Consider the following 23,810-nt stretch of genomic DNA (forward strand, 5'->3'; position numbering starts at 1 on the left):
AGTATATACTTGAGAAACTAAACATGTCGTAATACATAGATGATAATACTCGCAATTAGAGAAACTATCGCTATGATTCACATGTTTGTTTCTTAAGGAAGGTATTTGATGACTCATTTAGACCAATAATTAGATACTATGGACCAAGTGGGAGAATGTAAGAACATAACGGTTTTTATTTTAATTATTAGTAAAAACCCACATTAAGTATGGTCCATAGGTTTTAGGAGTTATGGTTTTAGAGCATCTCAATTTTTAATGGTCATTATTTGGGTGATAATGGCTCATGATTTCTTGATGGTAGAATCAAGCATATAAAGTAGCCTTTGGTCCCTAAGCTCTCTCTTAATTCACTATTCAGAAAATATACACCATCTATATAGTTGAGAGTAAGAGCTTGGAAGACTAAAAGAGCCTCAACAACTTCAAGCAAGATCAATCCTCAACCGGAACAAGCTTTAAGCAATAGCAATGGCGGGAGGTATTTCAGCTATTTAAATTCAATTTCGTTTCCGCTGTTTAAGGTTGAATTTCATTTATGAATTTGTAGAAATTCTTACATTTAGAACATATGCCAATGCCACCTTCAAAGTAGTAAGGAAAAATATTTAATCTTTTCATCCATCGGTTAAAGTTACCTCTTTGAATTTCTCCAATTTCACAAAGTTAGATGTCATTTCTTTGACTCATGCAACCATTGATTAAAAATAATTGAACCTAAAAATTATGAGAACTTTTGTTGTGGGGTTCCTGCAAAATAAAAATTAAAAGCTGAAGAAGAAGATAATTGAATTGTTAGTGTTGTATGAAGAAAATTCCAAAGAATGTATTACATGTTCGATTTGCCCCCACCAATATATTATAGTCTATATATATTGGATGCAAATGAGTTTATCGGGGAATCCCCTTCAAAATCCATTTGCTTTTCCTCTTCTTTTCAAAATACAAAAGTTACCACGTGGTGTCTTCTTAGTGGTTTGATTGATCCAACGGTACAGAAGCAATGATAGACACCCTGCCTTTGGCGCTTTAACGTCAGAGAATCCCCATCCCAAATTCATTTATTCAGTTTTCATTTTGAGTTCGTTCATTCACGCATCTCCTTTTGCGTGTGGCTTATTGCGTTAATGAAACCCTTAAACAAAGCAGAAAATCAGTGGACAAACAAAGAGTAAATAGCATCATTCTTCAAAGATACTAACGTCGTCGTTCTGGTACTTCTTTTCATTTCACTCCTCTTTTTTTTTTTTGTTACCACAAATTCAAATCACCAAATTAATTAATTAATTACATAGTTCCGTTTCATCTTTTCATAAATAGGTTTTGGAAGTGTAATTTAGGACTCAATTCAACTTCACAGAATAAGTTGCATTTGTTTTGTTTTCTCCGTTAACAATTAACCAGAATAACACGGTTAAAGCAAATGTATGATTCTTGCTTACACATACATAATCGTATTTCTTTTGGTTTATTATATAATAATAGTGATTCAAAAATATGTGCTATTATTAGGAGCATGTGGAGCACATACACTAAACACAACACTGAACATCAGTAGTAATTTAGGAAAATAGTTGTGATTGAATGTAATCTCATATCTCGGTACACCGACAAATGTATTCAATCTGCGATGTCAGTATTACACAGTTAGGAGCCTTCGTTTAAATAAATGCAAAAAAGGATAGAAAGAGAAATGCAGTTCTTTTGGAGCGAAAGAGAATCAAGGGTAAATTTTTTTTGGGCGTAAACTGGATATCCTTTACCCGCAACTGCAGAACTAAATCCCTCGACCAAATGGGTGGCAAACTCTCCCTAAGAGTTTTAACACTGCTGCATGGCCAAACCAATGATCGAATCCAGGACCTTGGTTAAGCTAGAAGAGACTCGCGCCATCTCATTTAAGTGTTCTTGGGTGAATCAAGGGTAAAATTTTATGAAACTTAATATTGGCCCAATCACTTATTCATTTATTTTTATGCAGTATATTATATATAAATAATAATTCTCTTAATTTAAAAATGCAAATTTTACCCTCTCTTTTATCTCTTTAAAAAAATCTTAAAACCAAATATTCCCTTATTTAGTGTTTAGTTCAAAGAATGGAAGGGATTTTAATTAGGTATTTTGTTTGCCTAAGAGAAGGAAGGGAAAGGGAAAGAGAAGAGAAATGTCAATCTCCTTGTTTTATCAACAATGTTAATATATTAGTCATTATGTTAGTATTTTCTCCTTCATTAGGGTTTGAACCTCGACCTTTTTACTCTTTCAACTCCTTAAAATTAAATCCTTAGCTAAAATCAGTTGAGCTACCCAAATGTTATGAATGCAGTAGTGTGTGGAAGCAAGTGCAGAAATGATAGCTAACAAGTACCAACAAACTACACTAATTTCATCAATATTCTTCTCTGCTTTATTCATATGCCAATGATTAGTTATATAGTACAATCTTAAGGGAGTCTAAGAACGTACATTCCAAATGATTACAAGCATTTTTTAACAAACTATTCTAACAGAATAGGTGAGTCACCAGAGAACCTTCTAGGCTCAAGTAATTACTTTCTACCCCCCTTGTTGAGAGGAGTTGTCACAAATCCTTGAAGCCATTTGGGCCTTACTGTCTTTCTTTTGGCCCTTCCCTGTGGAATGGTTTCTTCCTCATCATCAGTTTGGCCCATATCCTCAACTTCAATTTCCTCTTCCATTTGTCTCGTGACACCAACCCTCCAGGAGGAGAGAAATTTTAAAATTAATTTGTTAGTGTTTCATGTTTTTCTATTATTTAATTTCATGGAAATAAAGGGTATTATGTTTTTGAAATTGAGTAATTGGATTTTATGGATTTGATTTGGGATTAGGTTGGTATTTTAGCTGAAGATGTCTCTGCGGATAAAGGCTGTGGTGGATAAATTCGTTGAGGAGTTGAAAGAAGCATTGGATGCTGATATTCAGGATAGGATCATGAAGGATAGAGAGATGCAAAGTTACATCCAAGAACGTGAGCGTGAGGTTGCCGAACGTGAAGCTGCTTGGAAGGCTGATCTTTCTCGTCGCGAGGTACCCTACTTGGTTCATTCAAACTCTTAATTTAGTTTTTTTTTTTTTTTTTTTGAAAACATTACTGTATATCTTTTCTTCTACATAAATGGGAAAAGAAAGATGATAATGAAATGCAGAAGCCAGAGTTTCATGATTTTCCGTCATTTATATATTATATAGTGTGTTTTGAATTTTTCATGCACACTACTCTTTGGATTTTATGGAACTATAGGAATGATGATATTTTAAAAAATGTGAGGAAAGATTGGAATGAGTTGGTGGAGGAGATAAAGGTGACCTCTTGGAGATGGAGTTTGGGTAATTATTTGAGAGTTCCTTGTATGTTATATGAATGGTGTTGGAATCCTAAAGATTATTTTGATCTGATTTTTGGACTTTCTGCGATTACTGGCATCTCATCTCACTCCATTGGTTTTGGTCTGCGCCTTAATTTCCCTGTCTGGCTACTTGTTTTTTGTTTAGTTTGTTCTTTAGTGTGTGTATCCTATCTTTGGTTAGTGGTTTTTGTTTTCCGCTCTTTGCTGTCTGGACCTAGTGTATTCCGGCCTGTGTTTTTAGGCTCCCTGTAGCTTCGCTGTTCTGTTAGTGTGTGGGGGTCTCGGGTTGTTGTTTTTAGCTTGTGTCATGGACCTCTTGCGGTAGTTTATCTGCTAGTGCAGGCGTGTAACCTTGTTTTGTGCCCCCCTATGTATTTCTTGTGAATTGGTGTGTGCCTTTAATTAAATTTGCAGTTTAAAAAAAAAGTAGAATTTTTTCATATTAAAAAGGAATTGTTGGTAATGTAGTGGAATTAATTGCTTTCTTGCTATGATCTATGTGTCTACCTCGGCTAATTCTAGGTGAAGTTGAATTGGTTGTTCATCATTTATATTCATACTGAATGATTATTGGACTTTCATTTTTTTAATGTAAGGGATAATCTACATCAGGGGTGAAGTGTGAACCCGTGTTAGGTCTTGATTGTTTAGATTACTTTTCCTCTTCAATTTGGAGGATGGGGATGAAATCAAATTCTTCATCCCTGTTATCATAAACATATCTAAACAATCAAATGATATATTTATTATATTCCATTTCACCTCACTCAACATTAGATATACAAACATAGCTTAGAGGAGGAACTTAAAAGAGGAAATCCACAATCTCTGTGCATTCTTGTTGCTTGTCCCACATTTCTGCCATTTGAGCTGTCTCACAGGGACTCTCCCCTTAGCTTTGCTATTGATTATTTCTTGTTAGGATATAGGGACGGTTAGAGAACAATAAAGGAAGTTAAGTAGTTAGAGAAGGTATTTTGTATAAATATAAGAGAAATGAGAATAGACAGGGAATTCTGTATTTCGAGAGTTTGTGAAAGGACAAATTCGTTGTAGAAGGGGAATCTGAATCCCTTGGAGGAGTTTATTCAATAAAGTTGTTCTTTCTTTTCAAATCAATTTCTTTAGTTCCCAAAATTTCTGCATATAATTTTATTTTTTATGTTATCAACTACCTGAAAAAGTTGAACTCAAATTATCTTGCTTCTGTTTCTGTAAGGTAATAGAACGATTTGCAATTATTAATTTAAATTATTAATGTTTGTAAAATGTTGTATATGATCGATCTGATAATTATACCATTTTTCCTATTTTAGTTTCAAATGTAAAATTCTGACTATTCCTACTGTACAAGAATTATGGCTCAAGTCAGTAGCTAGTTCCCAAATCATCAAAAATAAAGAAAAACGGGAATGGCACTGTGTTCTGTTTTTGATACTTTTTGTAACTTCTTTTACTACTAGTAATGTTTTACACTAACCCACTTGGGTTGGTCTGGTATTGGCTTGGGAGTTGGGAGTGACCTTCTCCTTAAGGTCTCAGGTTCGATTCTCTTTGGTGCCAATTTGGTGGGCTAATTTAACTTCTTCAAAAAAAAAAAAAGGTAATGTTTTACACTATAATCTTCTAAGCAATGATAGTTTTACAGTTTATTTTTGAGTAACAACGTATTTTGTATCTCCTTTTAAAGGGCCCCATTCACTATAATCTTCTAATCCAAACTCATTCAAAAGAAAAAGATTCTCATCCAAACCAATAAATCCACTTTTAAAGGGCCCCATTCACTATATATATATATATATATATATATATATAAATACAATAATTTAAAACCCTAAAACATTCAAACTCAGAAATTAGGAGTGGCATTCAACTCAACAGTGTGAGTGAGTGATAGATTCCAAATCAAGATTTTCCTTTTTTTTTCTTCTTCTTTATGCAACGTGAGTTTTCTCTATTTTTCTACTTCATTTTTTAATTTTCTCTTTACCCAAAAATCCATTCATAACCCTAATTTTCATCGCGTTAATAATCAATTTTTCACATGATGATGATGATTTCACATATTCTAACTAAATTTTGTTGCTTTTTTATTTATTTATTTATTTATAATCAATCAATAGGTTATAAAATCATAAGAATCCAAAATCACGATTGAAGTAATTCACAAAGAAATTAAAATCGCAATCTAAATTTTGGAATTGAATTGGCTATGGATGAATTGGGAAATAGTAGTTGTTATTGGAGTAGAGAGCAAGATATAGCGTTTGAAAATGCGTTGGCAAATCATCCCGAGGAATGGGAGCAATTTGCGGCGCATGTAACTGGGAAAAGTTTGGAAGAAGTTAAGCGTCATTATGTGGATTTGATTGATGATGTTAACCACATTGAATCTGGTTATGTGCCTCCGCCGAATTATAATGAAATAAGAGCTGTCAAAAAGAGAACTAAGACTTCAAGAACTGTTCAAGAAAGGCGAAAGGGTATTCCTTGGACAGAAGCTGAACATAGGTTAGTTAGTTTATCTTTGCTTTGGTATTAAGAGTAGTTCCTGTTTGGATAAACAATTTATTTGCATCTTATACCACAAGCGCTTATCATGATAAATAGTTATGTATAAGTTTGTATAAGCTAGTTTTATAGCAAAAGATTAAATAAATATAAATTGTTTGTATACATGTTACGGGCTGTTTTAATAAGCTATATTGGAGAACTTATGAAAATAACCTAAAAAACATGTATGAAAATTGTCATAAGCTGTTTTCATAAGTTCTCCAAAACAGTGTCACAAAACTTATGCCAATCGATAAGTTGAAATAAGTCAATCCAAACAGACCCTAAATGCTGGTAAATGAATGAATTTTCTATTATTTCTATCGCTCAATTATTTATTTTTGTTTTTTGTTTTATTTAACTATATACTCTTGAGATATTTGGAGCTTATATATGACAGTGTTCAAACTGCTGATTGCGAGAAATAGTGTTTTTTCTTTTCTTTTCAAATTGTTGTCAAATATTGGCCATGGTGGATTGCGGTGACAACTTCCATAACCGATTTGTGAAGGGTGCGTGATGTTTTATGGTGGATATGGAGGAGCTTAAAATGGCGAATTTTGGTTTTCCCCCATCTTATAGCTGATATTTGGCAATAGCTTGTACTAAATAGAATGACTACAATGTTATAGCTGCTATTTGACAACACCTTGTACTAAATAGCGTATCACAAAATCATAGCAATTTGTTCAAATTCTGATATGCTATAGTGTCACTACAGTCGCTATTTGAAAACACTGATATGTGATTGTAGGCTCTATGTATCCTAAGTAATCTGAGTTGTGCCTTAAATTTTCTCAATGGATCTTTGTTAGAGAAGTTTTCAGTCTGGTGCTCCTTAACCAGTATGTAGCATTTATCTAAGGTTTTTTTAGGTGAGGGTGAAGTACGTAAAACTATGGGTTTGATGTGATGGGGACTTATATGAATAAATTGTGTTCTGCTAGTTCCATATTAAGAGAGACTGTGATTATTAAACATGTTACTGTAATAATTTCTTCTGATGTGGTTGTCTACAGTCCAACGTATTATTAGAACTTAGAGTACTTCCAATGAGGGTTGACTCAACTAATAGGATTAGACAGTATTGGGGTTCAAATCCTTGTGGTCCTTGATTATAATTAAGTATTTTCAAATTTGTTCAACAGGTTATTTCTTCAAGGCTTGGAGAACCATGGATGGGGTGACTGGCGAAGTATATCAAGGAACTGTGTGGTAAAAAGAACACCTACACAAGTTGCAAGCCATGCTCAGAAATATAAAATTCGACAGAATTCAAAGGAGAAGAAGAAAGAAAGAAAGCGATCCAGCATACATGATGTCACTCATGTAAAAAATGATGACATTTCACCACCTCAAGGACAGTTTATCAGTCAAGCAAGCGGCTCTGCAGCAAGTTCTGCTGGACAATCAGCCGAACAAGCTCCTCCATCCCCACCTTCTGGAATTTATGCTGCTCCTAGGATCGAGCACCCTATTGGAGGACATCTTGTATCTGCAGTTGGCACTCCGGTGAATCTTTCTGCTGCTGGACAATCAGCCGAACATCCAGCCCCACCTGCTGGAATTTATGCTGCTCCTAGGATCGAGCAACCTATTGGTGGACATCTTGTATCTGAAGTTGGAACTCCAGTGAATCTTTCTGCTGCTGGACAAACAGCCGAACAAGCTCCCCCAACCTCACCTGCTGGAATTTATGCTGCTCCTAGGATCAATCTTACTGCTGCTGGACACATGGCTTATGAACTTGGACCGGATTCTGGGGCAGTTATGCCAGGGGAACCAATGAACATTGGTCCTATGACATATCCCATGCAATATACCTATGCTCATTCATGAAGTGCTGATAAGAGGTGTAGTGCACGTACATAGAAACATCCGTTAGTTCATAATTCTGTTTATATTCCTTCATTGTTGCTTTTATGCAAGCTAGAGTTTTATGCTTATTCAATGATTTCAAATAAGACACTGAATACTTGACATCCTTTGGCATCATAGGATATCATTAAAGCAACTTTATTTTTAGTTATTTAGATTGTTATTTTTTATTTTTGGACTGAAAGTTTTAGGTTGTTACTGTAAATAGTCATATAAAGTGATCCGTTTGTTATGTAGAGGAAGTTTCCATTGCTTTAATTTTTTAAGGGAACTGAGCTTATGATGGCTTATAGCTGATAACTTATAAGTTCGTATAAAAAAGGAAGTAATGTTTGGAAACATTTTTTTCTCACAAGTTTAAAACTTATTTTTACTAGTTTATAGCTATATTGATAAGCTATTATTTCAATTACCTTATAGCTTAAAGTTTATAACTTATCAATTTTTCTTTCAAGTTTATAACTTATGAATTTAAGGTGATAATCATGGAATTATGGAATTGATATGCTAATTCAAAAAGGTCTGTATGTAAGAATTATGGAATTGAACCAAACAAAACGTTAACCAAGCTAAAGGTGATAATCATGTAAAATAGCTAGTTACTATTATTAAGGTTAGAATTAGGCTTAGATAACTTGCAAATCCAAAAAAAAAAAAAAAAATTATATATAAGTAAGTGTAAAAAAATTGAATAGAGATATTTGAATCCCATACTAATAACTACCAAGGCCTCATTTTCAAATTAACTAGCATTGCCAAAGAGAACATAATTTATTAAAGCAACAACCAAATATAGGACCATCCCTATTTTTCAAAGGGAAATGGAACAAATACATATCGCCTCATTATTTCATACATATCGAGCACCCTATTGGAGGACATGTTGTATCTGCAGTTGGCACTCCAGTGAATCTTTCTGCTGCTGAACAATCAGCCGAACAAACTCCTCCAGCCCTACCTGCTGGAATTTATGCTGCTCCTAGGATTGGGTACTAGTTAAAAGTATAGGGGTGTGTTTGTTTCAAGGTTTGTAATGTTATTCCTGGGAATATGAGATCTGGAATGTAACATTGCTATGTTTGTTTCAAGTTTTGAAAATTTGTTTCCGGGAATTTTTTAATCCCAGGAATGTTAATTACACATAACTTCTACACTTGTTATTCTCATGCTAATAGGGTGGGAATATAACATTCCCATGGGAATAAAACTCAACTTCCTATAACTTCTCATAACTTCCCACTACCACTCACATTTATTTGCATTTTTATTTTTTTGAATTTTTTATTTTATATAAATTTTAAAAACATTCCCAGGAAATCTAAATTTTAACCAAACACATGAGTAGGAATGTTATTCCTGGAAATAATATTCCTAGGAATATCATTCCAAGGAATGCAATTTCATACCTTGAAACAAACACACCCTAGGAAGTTTCCATGGCTTTAATTTTTTAAGGTCATTATTGAGCGTATTATGATTTATAGTTTATAACTTAGGGCTTATAAGTTCATATTAGGAAAAAAAATCTGTTTGGAATTTTTTTTTCTCACGAGTTTAAAGCTTATTTTTACTAGTTTGTAGTTTATATTGATAAGCCAATTCAATTAGCTTATAGCTTAAGTTTGTAGTTTATTGATAAGCCAATTCAATTAGCTTATAGATACGTGTAAAAAATTGAATAGAGGGATTTGAATCCCATACTAATAACTACCAAAGGTCTCATTTTCAAATTAACTAGAACTGCCAAAAGAGGACATAATTTATTAAAGCAACAAACAACCAAATACATAGGACCATCCCTATTTTTCTTGAATCATTACCATCCAAAATAAAATAAAAGGGAAATGGAACAATACACATCACCTCATTATTTCATAATTCAAGCACTAAAATACTAATTTTCTTCATACTTTTATGCATTTAAGGTATAATCATCAACCTTAAGAAAGGTCTTAACAGCAAATTCCTTGATGAGTTCTGGCTCAGGAACCTCATGGCTACCTTTTTCAAACTCAGAGGACCATTTCACCAAACTTCCATCACCCTTAGGTGTCACACTAATGTGTCCCTTAAATTTTTTAAAGTACTTTAGAAGGTCCCCATCAATCACACTATAGGTTAGTGTTCTCTTTGAATCATCAAAAACATCAATCTTCTCTTTGGTTATCTTCACAAGTGGTGACCCTGAAAATAGCCACAAGATAATAGTTCAAATTGCAAACATTATGATGTCGGATTTTGTACACCCTATTGATCATCATGTATATAGAGTAATTAAAGTTGCCATTCAAAACAAAATATAGTATTAAGACTTAAAAATTCTTTTAATATCTTTCTCCATAAGTTTTTATAGATAGAAATAACTCTTATTGATAGATAGTAGGCCAAATGTATCAAAGAGTTGTTTAAGTTTAACGTTCATAACACATTGATCATTTAAATTTTTTAAATATTAAATTGGTCATCCTCTTCAAAAAAAATACTCCACTTTTGGTCCTCAATTTTTTTATAATCATTTTAGTCTTCATTTCAAAAAATTTGTCTATTTATTCTTAGTGTCATAAATCCTTACTTAAAAGTTAGTAAAATAAAATAAAAAAATAAAAAAAAAGAGTTTTAGAGCACCTTCACCAAAAGTGACTAGTCGGATAGAACCGGCAGTCTTCCCATCACCTTCGAGAATTTCAATGCTTTTGTAATCATATGGGAAAGCTCTTGGGAATATAGTTGCAGAGTCCTTAAGAGTACTCCAAAACTTCTCCGCATTAGACTTTACTTCAACTTCTACCTCAACTTTTCCATTGCTACTAGCCATTGTATTGTTTATCAAACACAAGTGGAAAGATAAATAAAGATGAAAATATATCGTACATACATATATAGAGGGAAAAAAAACAGGGTCAGGACAAAAGACTATAATTTATTAATACATGTGGTAGTTGTTTTGGATATCCTGCCGTAGATATTCCTGATGTTTTCACGCTGTTTTTAATCAGGGCCGTCCGATCTAATATTGATGGTTGTGATTAATTTGTACTGATTTTATTAAGAAGTAATAAGAACCGTCCGATTTGAAATGGATGGTTGAGATGCACTACAGCGTGTAACTGTGGAATTTATTACTGTAGTGCATCCTGATCCGTTCATCTACCATTATATGAAGATCACGTGATTTTATGAAAGTTACAACAACCTTTCAGATGCTATAGAATAAAATTTGGGTCCCAAAGGACTTATATTCTTGAGTTAGTTATTTTTTTATTATAAATTTTGTCTTTCAATTTATGGTTAAATGGAGCATATACTCTCATTTAATTAAACTAGTCACCATGCCCGTACGTTCGCACGGACCAATAATTAACATCGATTATATTATATTTCAGTGGACTAATAAATAAAATAATTTATACACATAGAAACCAAAATATTTAGTCAATTATATTATTGACATTGTCTAATGTATTTCCACCAACTTATGTAAACATGAAAGTACAAACGATCCTGCAAATTTCGAAAAAATTATTTATAAACAACATTTGAAGTGGTATTTATAAGGTTGTCATCATCATCAACGACTAAAATCTTCAAACCATTTTTCGATATGACTCTTGACACAACAACGTATAACTGACCATGTGAAAATACTGATTACGTAAATAAATAGATTACAGAAGTTTTAATCTTGTCACCGACAACAATTCTTCACGTCGCCACCATTCGTTTCCATTCGCCACCAATCTTAAAATACACCAGAATACAATTATATATGTTCCCGCAATCATCGACAATCTAAATTGTAGTCATTTTCTTCTCAAAAGCCTATAACTCCACCAAAACCTATGTTTTAAAATTATATCAAATTGTCTTCTTCCGGTATATAACAAAATAACCCAAGTCCCGATAGAGATGTTGTAAGAATCCTTTAAACCATACCAATCATGCGTTAAATAAATATTCTTCTTTATTTTTTCGACTAATACTTTGAATTGATTCCCGAATGGGTCTACCAAATTTGCAAAACGATAATGAAAATCAGCATAAAATATCTTCGAAAGCATCAACACCCTATAAACGCAACATACAACATAAATAAGAATCATATTATTTTGCAAATTACCAACAAAAAACCGTATATTCACAAATTTAGAACTACACTAACTTTTCGTCAAAAAAAAAAAAAACAAAACAAAAGAACTACACTAACTTCAATTACTCTAAACTCAACGTAGTAGGTCCGATATCTAATTTGCAATTCATTAATAAGTTTCTCCCTATCAGATTGGAGAGAGACTCAATTATTCCGCATTCAACTTGTAGTACCAGGCTACTAGCACCACTATTAGATTATTTTTATCAACTCATTATTTCTAGATTAACTTTCCTTAGTTAACTTTAACTCGTCTCATTAAAGCAATTCAACCATGATTTAGACGTCTCATCAGTTCAATGTTTGGTTCAATTTCTTAAACTTGATTAACATGTGGTAGCATCTCTTTGATGAGTTCTCTTTTTCCCGCCACTGTTATTAGGGCTTTGGATTAGCTTCAGACTCTAAAGGAAAATTCAGCATAGCTTTTTGTCCCCTCTTCTTTTTGGAATATGTTCTAATTACATTTCTATTTTAGATCTGTTTATCTAATATACATCCATATATTTTTTAGGTTCTAAACAATCTTAGCAAGTTAGCATTCAAACAACTTTAGTCATTGTTTTTATACTTGTTGGATATTTGAATCAGCCTAATTTTGCTAAAACAAATATTCTAACAAGATGTTGGAAAACATGTTACAACATCCTATTTGCTAAGGAAATCTCGCGCATTTAATATGAGCATCTGCTATATATGAAAATCCACTTATGAACGCGCTTATTGAAGATTTGATTTGATCAGGTGTTTTTGAGATAAGTCAGACTTAATAGAACAACTGTATGACTATACTTATCTCCTTAAGTCATTCAAATACTTTTGGAAAGTTTTGATCTACCTTTGATGATGATTGAAAATGGATCAGATCACCTTTATGGCTCTGAAGGAGCGTCCTACTCTCCTGAAGCAAGTGGAGCGTGCTAGCTCACTATTTATATGAAGACCAAGACCAAGACTAATGATCTCATTGAAAATATTAGAAATATACATTTGAGTCTTTATTGAGTAATAGTGTATGTATTTTGTAATTGTGATTCTTACTTGTGGATTCTATAACACGAGTCAAGAACTGAGTTTGTTGTGTTTGATTTGTAAGGTTACTCCTAAGCTTTGAAGTACGGAGTTAACTGTGTGTGATTCACTTGAAGCTTTTAAGCAAGAGTGAAATATTGTCTAGGTGATTGTCACCACATTATTTCCAACATTGTATGAACAACACAGGTTGTGTTGGTTGAGTGAAAGTGAGATAGGATCTCATGTCTAGGAGTTCCTAGGCAGAAGTTGCATGAGTAGTGTCGAGGTTATAAGACGTAGACCAAGGGTTTGCTGGAGGTCTTAGTGTAAGACGTAAATCCGAGGGTTTGCTGGAGGTCTTAGTGACTAGAGCTATTAGTGGATTTCCTTCCTGGATTGGTATCCCCCAGAGTAGGCAGTTGGCTGATCTGGGTTAACAATTATCTGTGCAATTTATTTATTTTTTGTCAGTTTTACATGTTACGTCAGATGTGCCAACAATCAATACAACATCATTCATAAAGCAGTTGTTGGGACATAAATCAACCAAATTAACCCTTTATTTATACTATACAATTAGGTTTTTAGTCATTAATTATATAAATCAACCAAATTAATTTCTTATCAAAACTTACCTTAATTAATACAGTAAAAAGCAGCAATCAGATCAATTTATGAATTGATGAAGAAGAAACGAATCATAAACAAATCAAATATTTTATTTTTAAAGCCACTAGGTTTAGTCTAGTGGTGAGAAATTTGGATAATACGCTATAGGTCCATGGGTTCGATCTCCAGCTCATTGTAAACAAAAAAATATATATTTTATTTTTATTATTTATTTTTGTTTTTATTTTAATATTATTTTATTATATAATACTTTTTTTTAGTCAAAAGTGAATAAATAAATGATTAAATATGTCGACCCCATTATTCTTATGTTATTATTTTTTATACTATACATAATTGAAAAAAAATAAAAATTGCCCCGATAAAATTAGGTGTCAACACCCAATTACAAACAAAATTTCAGCGGAAGCACCAAACTTAACAACTATTCTCTCCGTACCACAATATAAGTTGTTTTGACATTTTTAATCATATTAAGAAATGTAATTAATGTTGTATGGAAAAGAGAAATCATGAATTTTTATTTTTTTGATAAGCAATGTTAGTTGTTAGTATTACAATGTTATGTTAATTTTTTTCTACTTTGCTAGGACTTTAACCCTGAACCTCCTGCTCCTTAACCCTAATTAGCTCAACTAGCTTAACCAGCTGAGCTACCCATCCCACCCCAAAGAAATTATGAATTGATTTACAGAATTGTTTTCATTTGTAGTATGAAAAACATAAATTGAAGAATTCAAATAGTGGAAACATTTGCCTCGATGCAATACAAATTCAAAATCTCGCTAAGAACAAAAAAAAAATTTGTGAACAAACTCACAGTATCCATGTTAATAGCATAAAACGATAAATTGTATAATTCTATAAATTTAAATATGACTATATTGAAGTGTCATCAACGCTACAATATTCTAGACACTTCACAACTTACTTATATGTTAAAGGCTAGATTGCATTTTTGGCCTCATAACTTTCACAAACTTGCAATTTTAGCCCCATAACTATAAAAATAGTATAGTAGTTTTAGCTCTCTAACTTTAACCCCTTTTGCAAAATCTGAATTTTGACCAAATCAACGCTTAGGTGGCAACTCACTCAGCTGAATAAGATGTCATTTGTGTAATTTTTAAAATTAAAAAAAGCCACATAATTATAATAAAATACTTAGAAAAGGGGATATGACAAAATCTACAACACGCTTACGAGGTCCTATCCATTCTCCAATCCAAAGGAACACGCTTGGTATGGCTCCCATCATTCTTGAATCCTCTTCTCCAATCTAAATTCCTACTCTAATTACGTTGTCTCTGACCCCGTCTTTTTTTATTCGCAAACACTGATTCCCAGTTATTCTGATTCCGGTAAGGGTTTTTATATGGTTTATTCCGATGTATTGAATAATTATTTTAATGACGACAACGATATGAAGATGAAGGTGATGAAATTGATATTCCTGAAGCAATGCTATATATGGGCACAAGAGCAGAAAACATGGTGTTCAACACAAGGTCACAACTTCTTCTGCAACTCCAATTTAAATCATGTGTTTCAACCTGAGGTAATTGAGAGCGATGGGGTTGTTGCTATTGAAAGAGCCAAGAATGAGAATTGTGGCAAAAGTGAGGATCAATTTTATGTGTCTGACAATGGCAAATATGGTGGCAAAGTGGGGATAAATAAATCAGAAATGTTATGTATACACAAATCCATAACAAAAATACAACATTAATACTATACAATTGCTTTGTACCTCTATTTCTATTTTATTTTTATTTTTTATACCAAACTGGCACACATGTGACTTATTTTTCTTCTTTCTCCATTTTTTCTTTTAACTTTTTTTCCCTTTCTCTTTCTTCACCAAACAACAACACACGCAGGTGAGAGGCTGAGAGCACAACCTTCTCTTCACTTGCCGTCGACTTCTCTCTCTCACCACCTGTGTTTAGCTGCCTCGCCGCCTTCTCTTCTTATTTTAAAAGGTGAGTTAGTTAATTTCATCTTCAATTTCATATTCTTCTTATTTACAATAACCTTCAATTTCCCGTTTCCTTTCAATTTTTTCAATTTCTCAAATTAAATTTTCAGTTTAGGGCAATTGTACTTACTGATTTCCAGATTATATCGGTTAAACATACTTCAATAATTATTGGTTGTCCTCACTGATTATTTTTATGTTTACATTTGATGTTTGGTTTAAACATGTGTTGGTAGATTTGTTAATCGTTAGTTAGTGTCAATGCTTATAATGACTATGAGGGGAAATTTTCGCTTTCTAATCAAGCTGACAATATCTTTAATTCTTTAAATCACGATGGTTAGTAATTTCCTACAATTATTGAGGCCTCAATTTTCTGTTTAGTTTCTCTATAACTTGTTATGGTATATAATTCTAAGCATTACGTGAATGTTGTTTGTGTCCTGCTTTTGCATCTTTAACAAGGAAAATTTTTGTCTGGTTTCTTTGAAGATTGGTGTTGTGACATATCCACTTTGTTCTTCATTTTTAATGAAATTGAGGTGATACCAAAATAAGAGCCACCAAGTAATGTTTTATTTATGTATGGAATGACATAATAGAGTAACTAATTTACTTGTTTTGATATAATTTTTGAAGACCGGTGAAAATGCTCATAATTTCAAGCTTTTTTTTTCACCAAAGAAATGCGATTTATATTTACTCAACTATTTATTTTAGTATTCTAACTATCTACGAGCATTCATCATCATTCTCACTATCTATGATCTATGTTTGGAGTGATTTTTAAAACCATGTATATTGTTTTCATTGGTTTTTGACGTGGTTAGAGTTGCTAATATATTCACTAGTTTCTAATGGTTCAGTTCACAGTCCGGATTGATATAGCCCTAATCCACCCTAAAATCTACCATCGAACCTCACCAACGATGTTCTCCCTCCACCATAAAACAATCGTCGCGACCGCTCTTCTTTGTTGATCAATTTCTATTTGTCGCTCTTCTCCGCTATTCTCTCTTTTCGGCAGAGAGTGTAATTGTTCGGGCTAACATTATTTGGGAAATGGATGGATAATGACATTTACCAAAGGAAATCATGCTTATTTGATAAGTGAATGATAGTCTATATATTTGGCATTCTAGTTGATGAGGCATTAAAATGCATACTATGAATTATCATGGGGCGTTGTAGAAGTATCAGCTTGGTTGCATTTCTTTGAAGTGTTGGTGCTACCATTGGAAGCCTTCTCTTTGTAAGAGGTGTGCATAGTCCTACATGTTTGTATATGGGACACACTTATGATTATTTTCAGATGATCATAATTCGGTCTATAATGCAAGAAGATGAACACATCGCACAAAATAACACTATGATCAACGCTTAATAATCAAGTAAAAGTGTTGTCTAATGTTACCTTTAGACAGCGCCTTTTGTCGTAAGCGCTATTATATGCCACCAATAGACAACGCTTTCTAATTATAAGTGATGTCTTATGTTACATTTAGACATCGCCTTTTGTTGTAAGAACTATTATACGCCACCAATAGACAACACTTTCTACTCATAAGCGCTATCTTATGATGCATTTAGACGGCGCTTTCTACTTATAAGGGTTGTCTTATATTACATTTAGACTATGCTTAAACAACATAAGTGCTGATATAGGATAGTATTATAAAGCGCTTTCTGCAACAAGCGTTGTTATTTGCTACATTTTAAAATAAACAAAAAATCATTACAAAACATGCCTTCATAAGCCATTTTTTTCACATTTTTATTTTTTCTTTTAAATTAAGAAATTGCAGATAGCTTATAAATCAAATATCCATAGAATTTTATTATGATTTTATAATATTCGAAAACATAGAAACTACATGATCAAATACTTAAAAATTACATATCTACATATACAATAGTATTACACAATGCTCTTGTTGCTCTAAAAACAAAATTTGCAACTCAAATATTCAAAAGCATAGACCAGGGTTCAGAATAATGGACCGCTCTACCAACAAGTAGCTGCAGCTCTCGGCAATACCAAGCTCTAGTAGTATATCTTCAAAATACAGCTCTCAACAAAACAAACTCTTTATATTCCAGCAACCACAAGTTCTGAAACCATAACACTATAAACAGTCTACAAAACTGAATTGGTCTCTATATTCATCTTGGTTACTTGCAAACGGTGCCAACTTTACAAACATCATTTCAAATAACCAATCATCAATTACTACAAAGAAAATAGAAAAAAATTGTTTTGAAAAATAAATAGGATTAGAAAAATAAAGCACGAGCTAGAAACATATATGAGTATAGCTAAGAAAAAATAGGGTGGTTTTAAGCAATATATACATGGAGAGCAATATCATGTAGGCAGTGACGGAGCCAGAAATTTTGGATACTGGGGGCATCATATATATAAATTTCTAGCATTTTACATAGAATATACATAGAAATTTGTTGACATACACATATACATCCACTTATTTTTTAGAATGAATATATTTTTTTAGAGTATAAATATACATCTTAATTGTTCTCTACGATTGTCATATTCTTTGCCATAACCCAGGATCATTAGGAAGCTTTTCTAAATCGAATTGCAAGAATTTTTTTTCAGAGATGTACGCAATTTTATATTTTTATATTCATCAAATGTATAATGATTAGTAGTTGATGATTGCTCTGGACTTGACTATATTTTGAATATAATTTCTATTGCTTATTGGTAGAAATAAAATAAAAATACCACATTTAATATGCAATAATACCAAAGAAATTGAGAGAAAATAAAATTTAGGAAAGGCTAATACAGTACACAAAACTAAAAAAAACCAACAACAACAACCGTAAAACCATGTTGAAAAATCTACAGCAGCACCAACAACAAGAAGAGAGAAGAATAAAGGTAGAAGATTAGAAAATAATGAAAATTGGGTTGGTTGATTTGTTTCTTTCTTCTGTTCAGATGATGAATGAAAAAGAGGGAGTGGGGCGTGTTTGTTTTTAGTGAGAAAGAAAGAGTGAGTGAGTGTGGTTTGTGGTGAGTGTAGTCAAAGTAAATGAAACTTTTGAACTAATACCAAGTTTCTATTGGATGAGAGAGAGATGTGGGCCTAATCAAATGTTAACATATGCTATGTATAGTAAAAAAAATTCTCCAAACTTTGTGCAGGCATGAGCCCCCACATGCTTGTATGTGGCTCCGTCCCTGCATGTAGGTAAGTATGCTGATAAAAAAACACAAAAAATAGACAATTGTTATATTGTTAAGTAAATACACTCTGCCACACGTCAATTAAACCCATATGCTCTTCCCACCTACTAATATGTACTTTAGTCTATGCGTGAAGAGTACTACATCCCACATCGTACAAGTTTCTCTGGATCTATATAATTCTCTACTTTTAGTATGCACATTAGTTCAATATTTATGATATACATGTTTTGCTAGCTACTCTTTCTGAAGATAAATTTTTATCATGCAACATTTTGATAGTTTAATTAGCATAGTATCCATGACATTGAGTGAACATAAAGTTTTCAGAGAGTTATTTACACTTCTTTACACCATTAGTTTGAATCGTGGTACCATTCAAGTTCCGAACGGCTTCTCATAAATTGGATCCCTGAAAGTAAAATGAAAATTATTAGTGACTGTTAATTGTATTAATGTAGCTAAATTAATTATGTACAAGGTCTCAACAATAATAATAACAATAAAGCTCATGAGTCAAGAGTGAGGCATTTAACCTGAGTAATAATTGCAACGATGGTGATGATAACCCAATAGACATAACATGAGAATTGTTCAAAAGTTGGTGCAAGAGCTGGAACTTCTTTGATTTCATGACGTGAGTTGATGGACACCATTTGATGAAAATTAGGATAGAATTTGACACAAACACTTTTAGGAACTAAATTGAAACAAAGTAAAGGAAAATAGAAGAAATGGAATAAGTAGAAGGGGCGCCACACTCTTTCTAATCCAAGAGAGAATGATAAGCCTATGGATGAAGATCACCACAAGAAAAGGATTCCTTGATAAGATCAATTTTGGTCCAATCCAGAACCTAAGAGCAAATGCTCTCAATTACACAATGTGTAAAACTTAACAAAATTCATTGATTTGGCAAGAGTTACATGCCTCCTTTATATAGGAAAGGCTTATGATGATGTAATAAGCAAAAAAATAACTCCTAAGAAAGCAAAAGGATTTCAACCACTAACTATCATGATAGTGGGGCTGATTTATTACAAGGAAAGTGCAAAATAAAGAAGAGATAGTGGTGCTCTTTTATTTCTTGGTGCACCACTTTCATATGCTTAGTGGAGGAGCTCTTTATTTTCCACTATCCATGCTTGGATGATAATCTTCAACTTTGGTTCTTTTTCTTCAATTTGGGCCAAGCCTTCATCAACTTGGGCCGGACCTTCTATGGATTTGATCATGAAGTGAACTAAGACATCATTGATTCTTCTTGCACAAGCCCTTTTCATAGGACCTCCTAAGCTTTGGATTGCATCACTTGTGTCTTGGATTATATCCTCATCATTCCCTCCTTCTTGAAGAGAATTCGACCTCGAATTGAACAATTCTTCACCCTTAAGTTTGGACTTCTTTTGTGATTTCAATAATTCCTTTTTCATTTGTACTCGAATCCAATTCCCGGGATCAAAAACAACCACCATCCATACTTTGTTAGCCTTTTTTGCATAAATTTCAATTTTCTCTCCATTTTTCATTTTCACTTGCTCATGCAATTTTCTCACAAATTCAGCCACTTGTTTTTGTGATTCTTTAGTTTGTGGTTGATTGATTCGGTAAGTTGGCCGGGTTGACATGGATGGTCTTAGATTGAGGTCATTGTGATGCTCAATTCCTATTATAGGTGGTAAATCACTTGGTACCTCCTTTGGAAACATGTCTTCAAATTCCTGCAAATGAGTTTCAACACAACTTGGAAACTTTTGTGGGTTAGGAGTGTTAGCTAGCAGCTCCACATTTTTGCAAAATAGCAAATATAGGTGCTGTTTTGAAACAATTGCATTTCCAATCTCTCCTTTTTTTGCAATCAAATTCTCTTTCATTTCATCATTATTTCTTTTGTCACTCTTTTTCTTTTCTTTATCTTTTTCATTCTTTTCTTTTTCTTGCTCATTTTTTTCTCTCATTTTCCTTTGATCTTCTTTCACTTCATTAGGACTCAATGGTACAAGAACAATCTTTTGGCCATGATGCACAAAAGAGTATTTGTTGGAATACCCTTCATGACTAACCTTCTTGTCAAATTGCCAAGGTCTTCCTAACAACAAATGACTAGCCTCCATAGGTACTACATCACACAACACAACATCCTCATATTTCCCAATTGTAAAACAAACCTCAACTTGTCTATTAACAACCATTTCAACACTTTCATTAAGCCATTGAAGTTTATATGGCTTAGGGTGAGGTTTTGTTTCTAAATTAAGTTTCGACACTAAACGAGTACTAGCAACATTGGTACAACTCCCACCATCAATAATTAAAGAACATACCTTTTTTTGGACTAGGCATCTTGTGTGAAAAAGGTTTTCTCTTTGAGTGGTGTCTTCTTCTTTGACCAAGTTCCACAACATCCTCCTCACCATGAGTAACTCTCCACTAGGTATTTCTTCTTCTTCTTCATCATTCTCTTCAACATCCTTATTACCTTCCTCCTCTTCTTCATTTTCCTCCATAAGCATAGTTCTCTTTGTTGGACATTCAGATGCAATATGCCCTTTGCCTTGACACTTGAAACATGTAACCTTTTTTTTAGTTGAAACACTTTGAGAAGGTGCAATAACTTTACCTTTGTTTTCAACTATGGGCTCCGTAGATGATGAAGATGAAGCACTCTCCTTGTCTTTCAAATTTGGAGAATTGAAATTGGTGGAACTTCTCCTTGCTTGGCTCTTTCTTTTGAGTTGTTGTTCCACTTTGATAGATTGGTGTACCAATTCATCCATTTCAACATAGTGATGAAGTTCCACTATGTCACTAATGTCACGATTTAGACCATGAAGAAACCTAGCCATGGTTGCTTCATTGTCCTCCTCCACATTAGCTCTAATTTTGGCAACTTCCATCTCCTTGAAATATTCTTCAACACTTTTAGAACCTTGAGTGAGTCTTTGCAATTTGTTGTGTAAATCCCTATGATAATAGGAAGGAACAAACCTTCTCCTCATGATTCTCTTCATCTCTTCCCAAGTATCAATTGGTCGTTCATCATACCTCCTTCTATCTTTGATCAATTTATCCCACCACACTAAAGCATACTCCTTGAACTCAATGGAAGCAACCTGCACTTTTTCAACATCAGAATAATTGTGACAATTAAAAATTTGCTCAATTTTAGCCTCCCATTCTAGATACGCCTCCGGATCACTCTTCCCAACAAAAGTTGGAACTTTAATTTTTATGCCCCTCAAAGGATCCCTCCCTTGTCTCCTCCTACGCCTTCTTTCCTCCTCATCACCACTACCATCATTAGACCTCCTTTCTAACTCATCAAATTTTTGTTGGAATTGTTCACCTTGTTCTCTTAACCTTCTCTCAAAATGGTCACGCATGGCTCTCATTTGAATAGCCATAGCTGCTGTTCTAGGTGAAGGTGGACTAGACATGGTTGTGAAATATTTATAACAACAGAAAAAAAAACTCTAAATCAAAGGAGAAAATGAATAACAAAGGAGACAAAGAAAATTTTAGAGTGTGGCAAGAACACACAAAGAGTAGCAATTTCTTTTTTTTTTCTTTTTTTTATAATGATATTTGGAACACAAATAATAATGAAAAACAAGAATAAAGACACTTTACCACAATTTACCCCCCTTTTTTTTTTTTGGAACTTGCTCTGATACCACTTGATGGACACCATTTGATGAAAATTAGGATATAATTTGACACAAACACTTTTAGGAACTAAATTGAAACAAAGTAAAGGAAAATAGAAGAAATGAAATAAGTAGAAGGGGCGCCACACTCTTTCTAATCCAAGAGAGAATGATAAGCCTATGGATGAAGATCACCACAAGAAAAGGATTCCTTGATAAGATCAATTTTGGTCCAATCCAGAACCTAAGAGCAAATGCTCTCAATTACACAATGTGTAAAACTTAACAAAATTCATTGATTTGGCAAGAGTTACATGCCTCCTTTATATAGGAAAGACTTATGATGATGTAATAAGCAAAAAAATAACTCCTAAGAAAGCAAAAGGATTTCAACCACTAACTATCATGATAGTGGGGCTGATTTATTACAAGGAAAGTGCAAAATAAAGAAGAGATAGTGGTGCTCTTTTATTTCTTGGTGCACCACTTTCATATGCTTAGTGGAGGAGCTCTTTATTTTCCACTATCCATGCTTGGATGATAATCTTCAACTTTGGTTCTTTTTCTTCAATTTGGGCCAAGCCTTCATCAACTTGGGCCGGACCTTCTATGGATTTGATCATGAAGTGAACTAAGACATCATTGATTCTTCTTGCACAAACCCTTTTCATAGGACCTCCTAAGCTTTGGATTGCATCACTTGTGTCTTGGATTATATCCTCATCTTGAGTTGAGCCTTTACTACTCAATGATGATATCAATCACTTGTCATGTTGCCTTGATCGGATGTTGATCTTCAAAATTGTAGATATTGTGATAGCAGCTAAAACTCTCCACATTCAAGGTTGTTCTTCCTGAAATACAATTTTTTCAAATAAACTGAGTATGTCACATAAACACAGTTTTAGAGAAAGCTTGATAAACACGCTTCAAATTATCAACCAAACCAGCTAACGGCAAGTCATGTTTCACTTCAAGTTGATAGTACGTATAAGAAAATTAAAACTAAACAAGAAAATTTAATTTAATTTTTTATATTCAAAAGAATTTATTCAACAAAAAAGCGAGTACAATGGGTACTCTAACTCGGCCTTACAAAACAACACTAGTCCTGGCTCAGCATCAAAGTGGAAAAATGTCAACAAATGTTGAATAAATATGGCCTAGCACAAATGTCAACAAATAAATTATTTGACTGGAGTCAAATATTTAATAAGTTTTCTTCAAAACTAATCATTTAAGAGAACATGTTTTCAATTTTTTCCATAAACTATATGATTATGATCTTCACAATTCCAACTGATTATTGTTAGTTACAACCTTTGATAACTTTTTTTTTTGTTTAGAACGAAGTTGAGGATCGAACCTACGA

General features: G+C 33.1%; 3 protein-coding genes and 2 long non-coding RNA genes across 7 annotated transcripts; 2 read left to right on the forward strand and 3 right to left on the reverse strand.

Moving 5' to 3' along the window:
* Window positions 1-1,066: 1,066 nt before the first annotated feature.
* LOC123895585 lies at window positions 1,067-1,919 on the forward strand. Its single transcript, XR_006804413.1, has 3 exons — window positions 1,067-1,214; window positions 1,321-1,425; window positions 1,513-1,919. It is a non-coding gene; the product is annotated as an uncharacterized LOC123895585 (long non-coding RNA).
* A 1,017-nt stretch (window positions 1,920-2,936) lies between these two features.
* On the forward strand, window positions 2,937-7,975 carry LOC123895574 (transcription factor SRM1-like). Of its 3 annotated transcripts, none has more exons than XM_045946013.1 (3): window positions 2,937-3,054; window positions 5,498-5,885; window positions 7,076-7,975. In XM_045946013.1, the coding sequence occupies exons 2-3, from the start codon at window positions 5,587-5,589 to the stop codon at window positions 7,764-7,766; spliced, it is 990 nt and encodes a 329-aa protein (XP_045801969.1). In that variant the 5' UTR covers window positions 2,937-3,054; window positions 5,498-5,586; the 3' UTR covers window positions 7,767-7,975. The 3 variants fall into 3 exon arrangements, with proteins under 3 accessions (XP_045801969.1, XP_045801968.1, XP_045801967.1); XM_045946012.1 differs by lacking the exon at window positions 2,937-3,054 and adding an exon at window positions 3,270-5,317; XM_045946011.1 differs by lacking the exon at window positions 2,937-3,054 and having other exon boundaries at window positions 3,270-5,885.
* A 1,605-nt stretch (window positions 7,976-9,580) lies between these two features.
* LOC123895581 (MLP-like protein 423) lies at window positions 9,581-10,620 on the reverse strand. The gene is made up of 2 exons (XM_045946023.1): window positions 10,431-10,620; window positions 9,581-9,989 (listed from the first exon to the last, which is right to left on the reverse strand). The coding sequence occupies exons 1-2, from the start codon at window positions 10,618-10,620 to the stop codon at window positions 9,718-9,720; spliced, it is 462 nt and encodes a 153-aa protein (XP_045801979.1). The 3' UTR covers window positions 9,581-9,717.
* A 6,797-nt stretch (window positions 10,621-17,417) lies between these two features.
* LOC123895586 lies at window positions 17,418-19,437 on the reverse strand. Its single transcript, XR_006804414.1, has 3 exons — window positions 19,328-19,437; window positions 19,134-19,203; window positions 17,418-17,804 (listed from the first exon to the last, which is right to left on the reverse strand). It is a non-coding gene; the product is annotated as an uncharacterized LOC123895586 (long non-coding RNA).
* A 463-nt stretch (window positions 19,438-19,900) lies between these two features.
* Window positions 19,901-22,228, reverse strand: LOC123896079. The gene is made up of 2 exons (XM_045946521.1): window positions 20,855-22,228; window positions 19,901-20,512 (listed from the first exon to the last, which is right to left on the reverse strand). Exons 1-2 carry the CDS (start codon window positions 22,226-22,228, stop codon window positions 19,901-19,903), a joined length of 1,986 nt encoding a protein of 661 aa, XP_045802477.1.
* Between the last annotated feature and the right edge of the window lie 1,582 nt (window positions 22,229-23,810).

This window comes from Trifolium pratense, linkage group LG7 (genome assembly GCF_020283565.1).
Source record: "Trifolium pratense cultivar HEN17-A07 linkage group LG7, ARS_RC_1.1, whole genome shotgun sequence".
Taxonomy (NCBI): domain Eukaryota; kingdom Viridiplantae; phylum Streptophyta; class Magnoliopsida; order Fabales; family Fabaceae; genus Trifolium; species Trifolium pratense.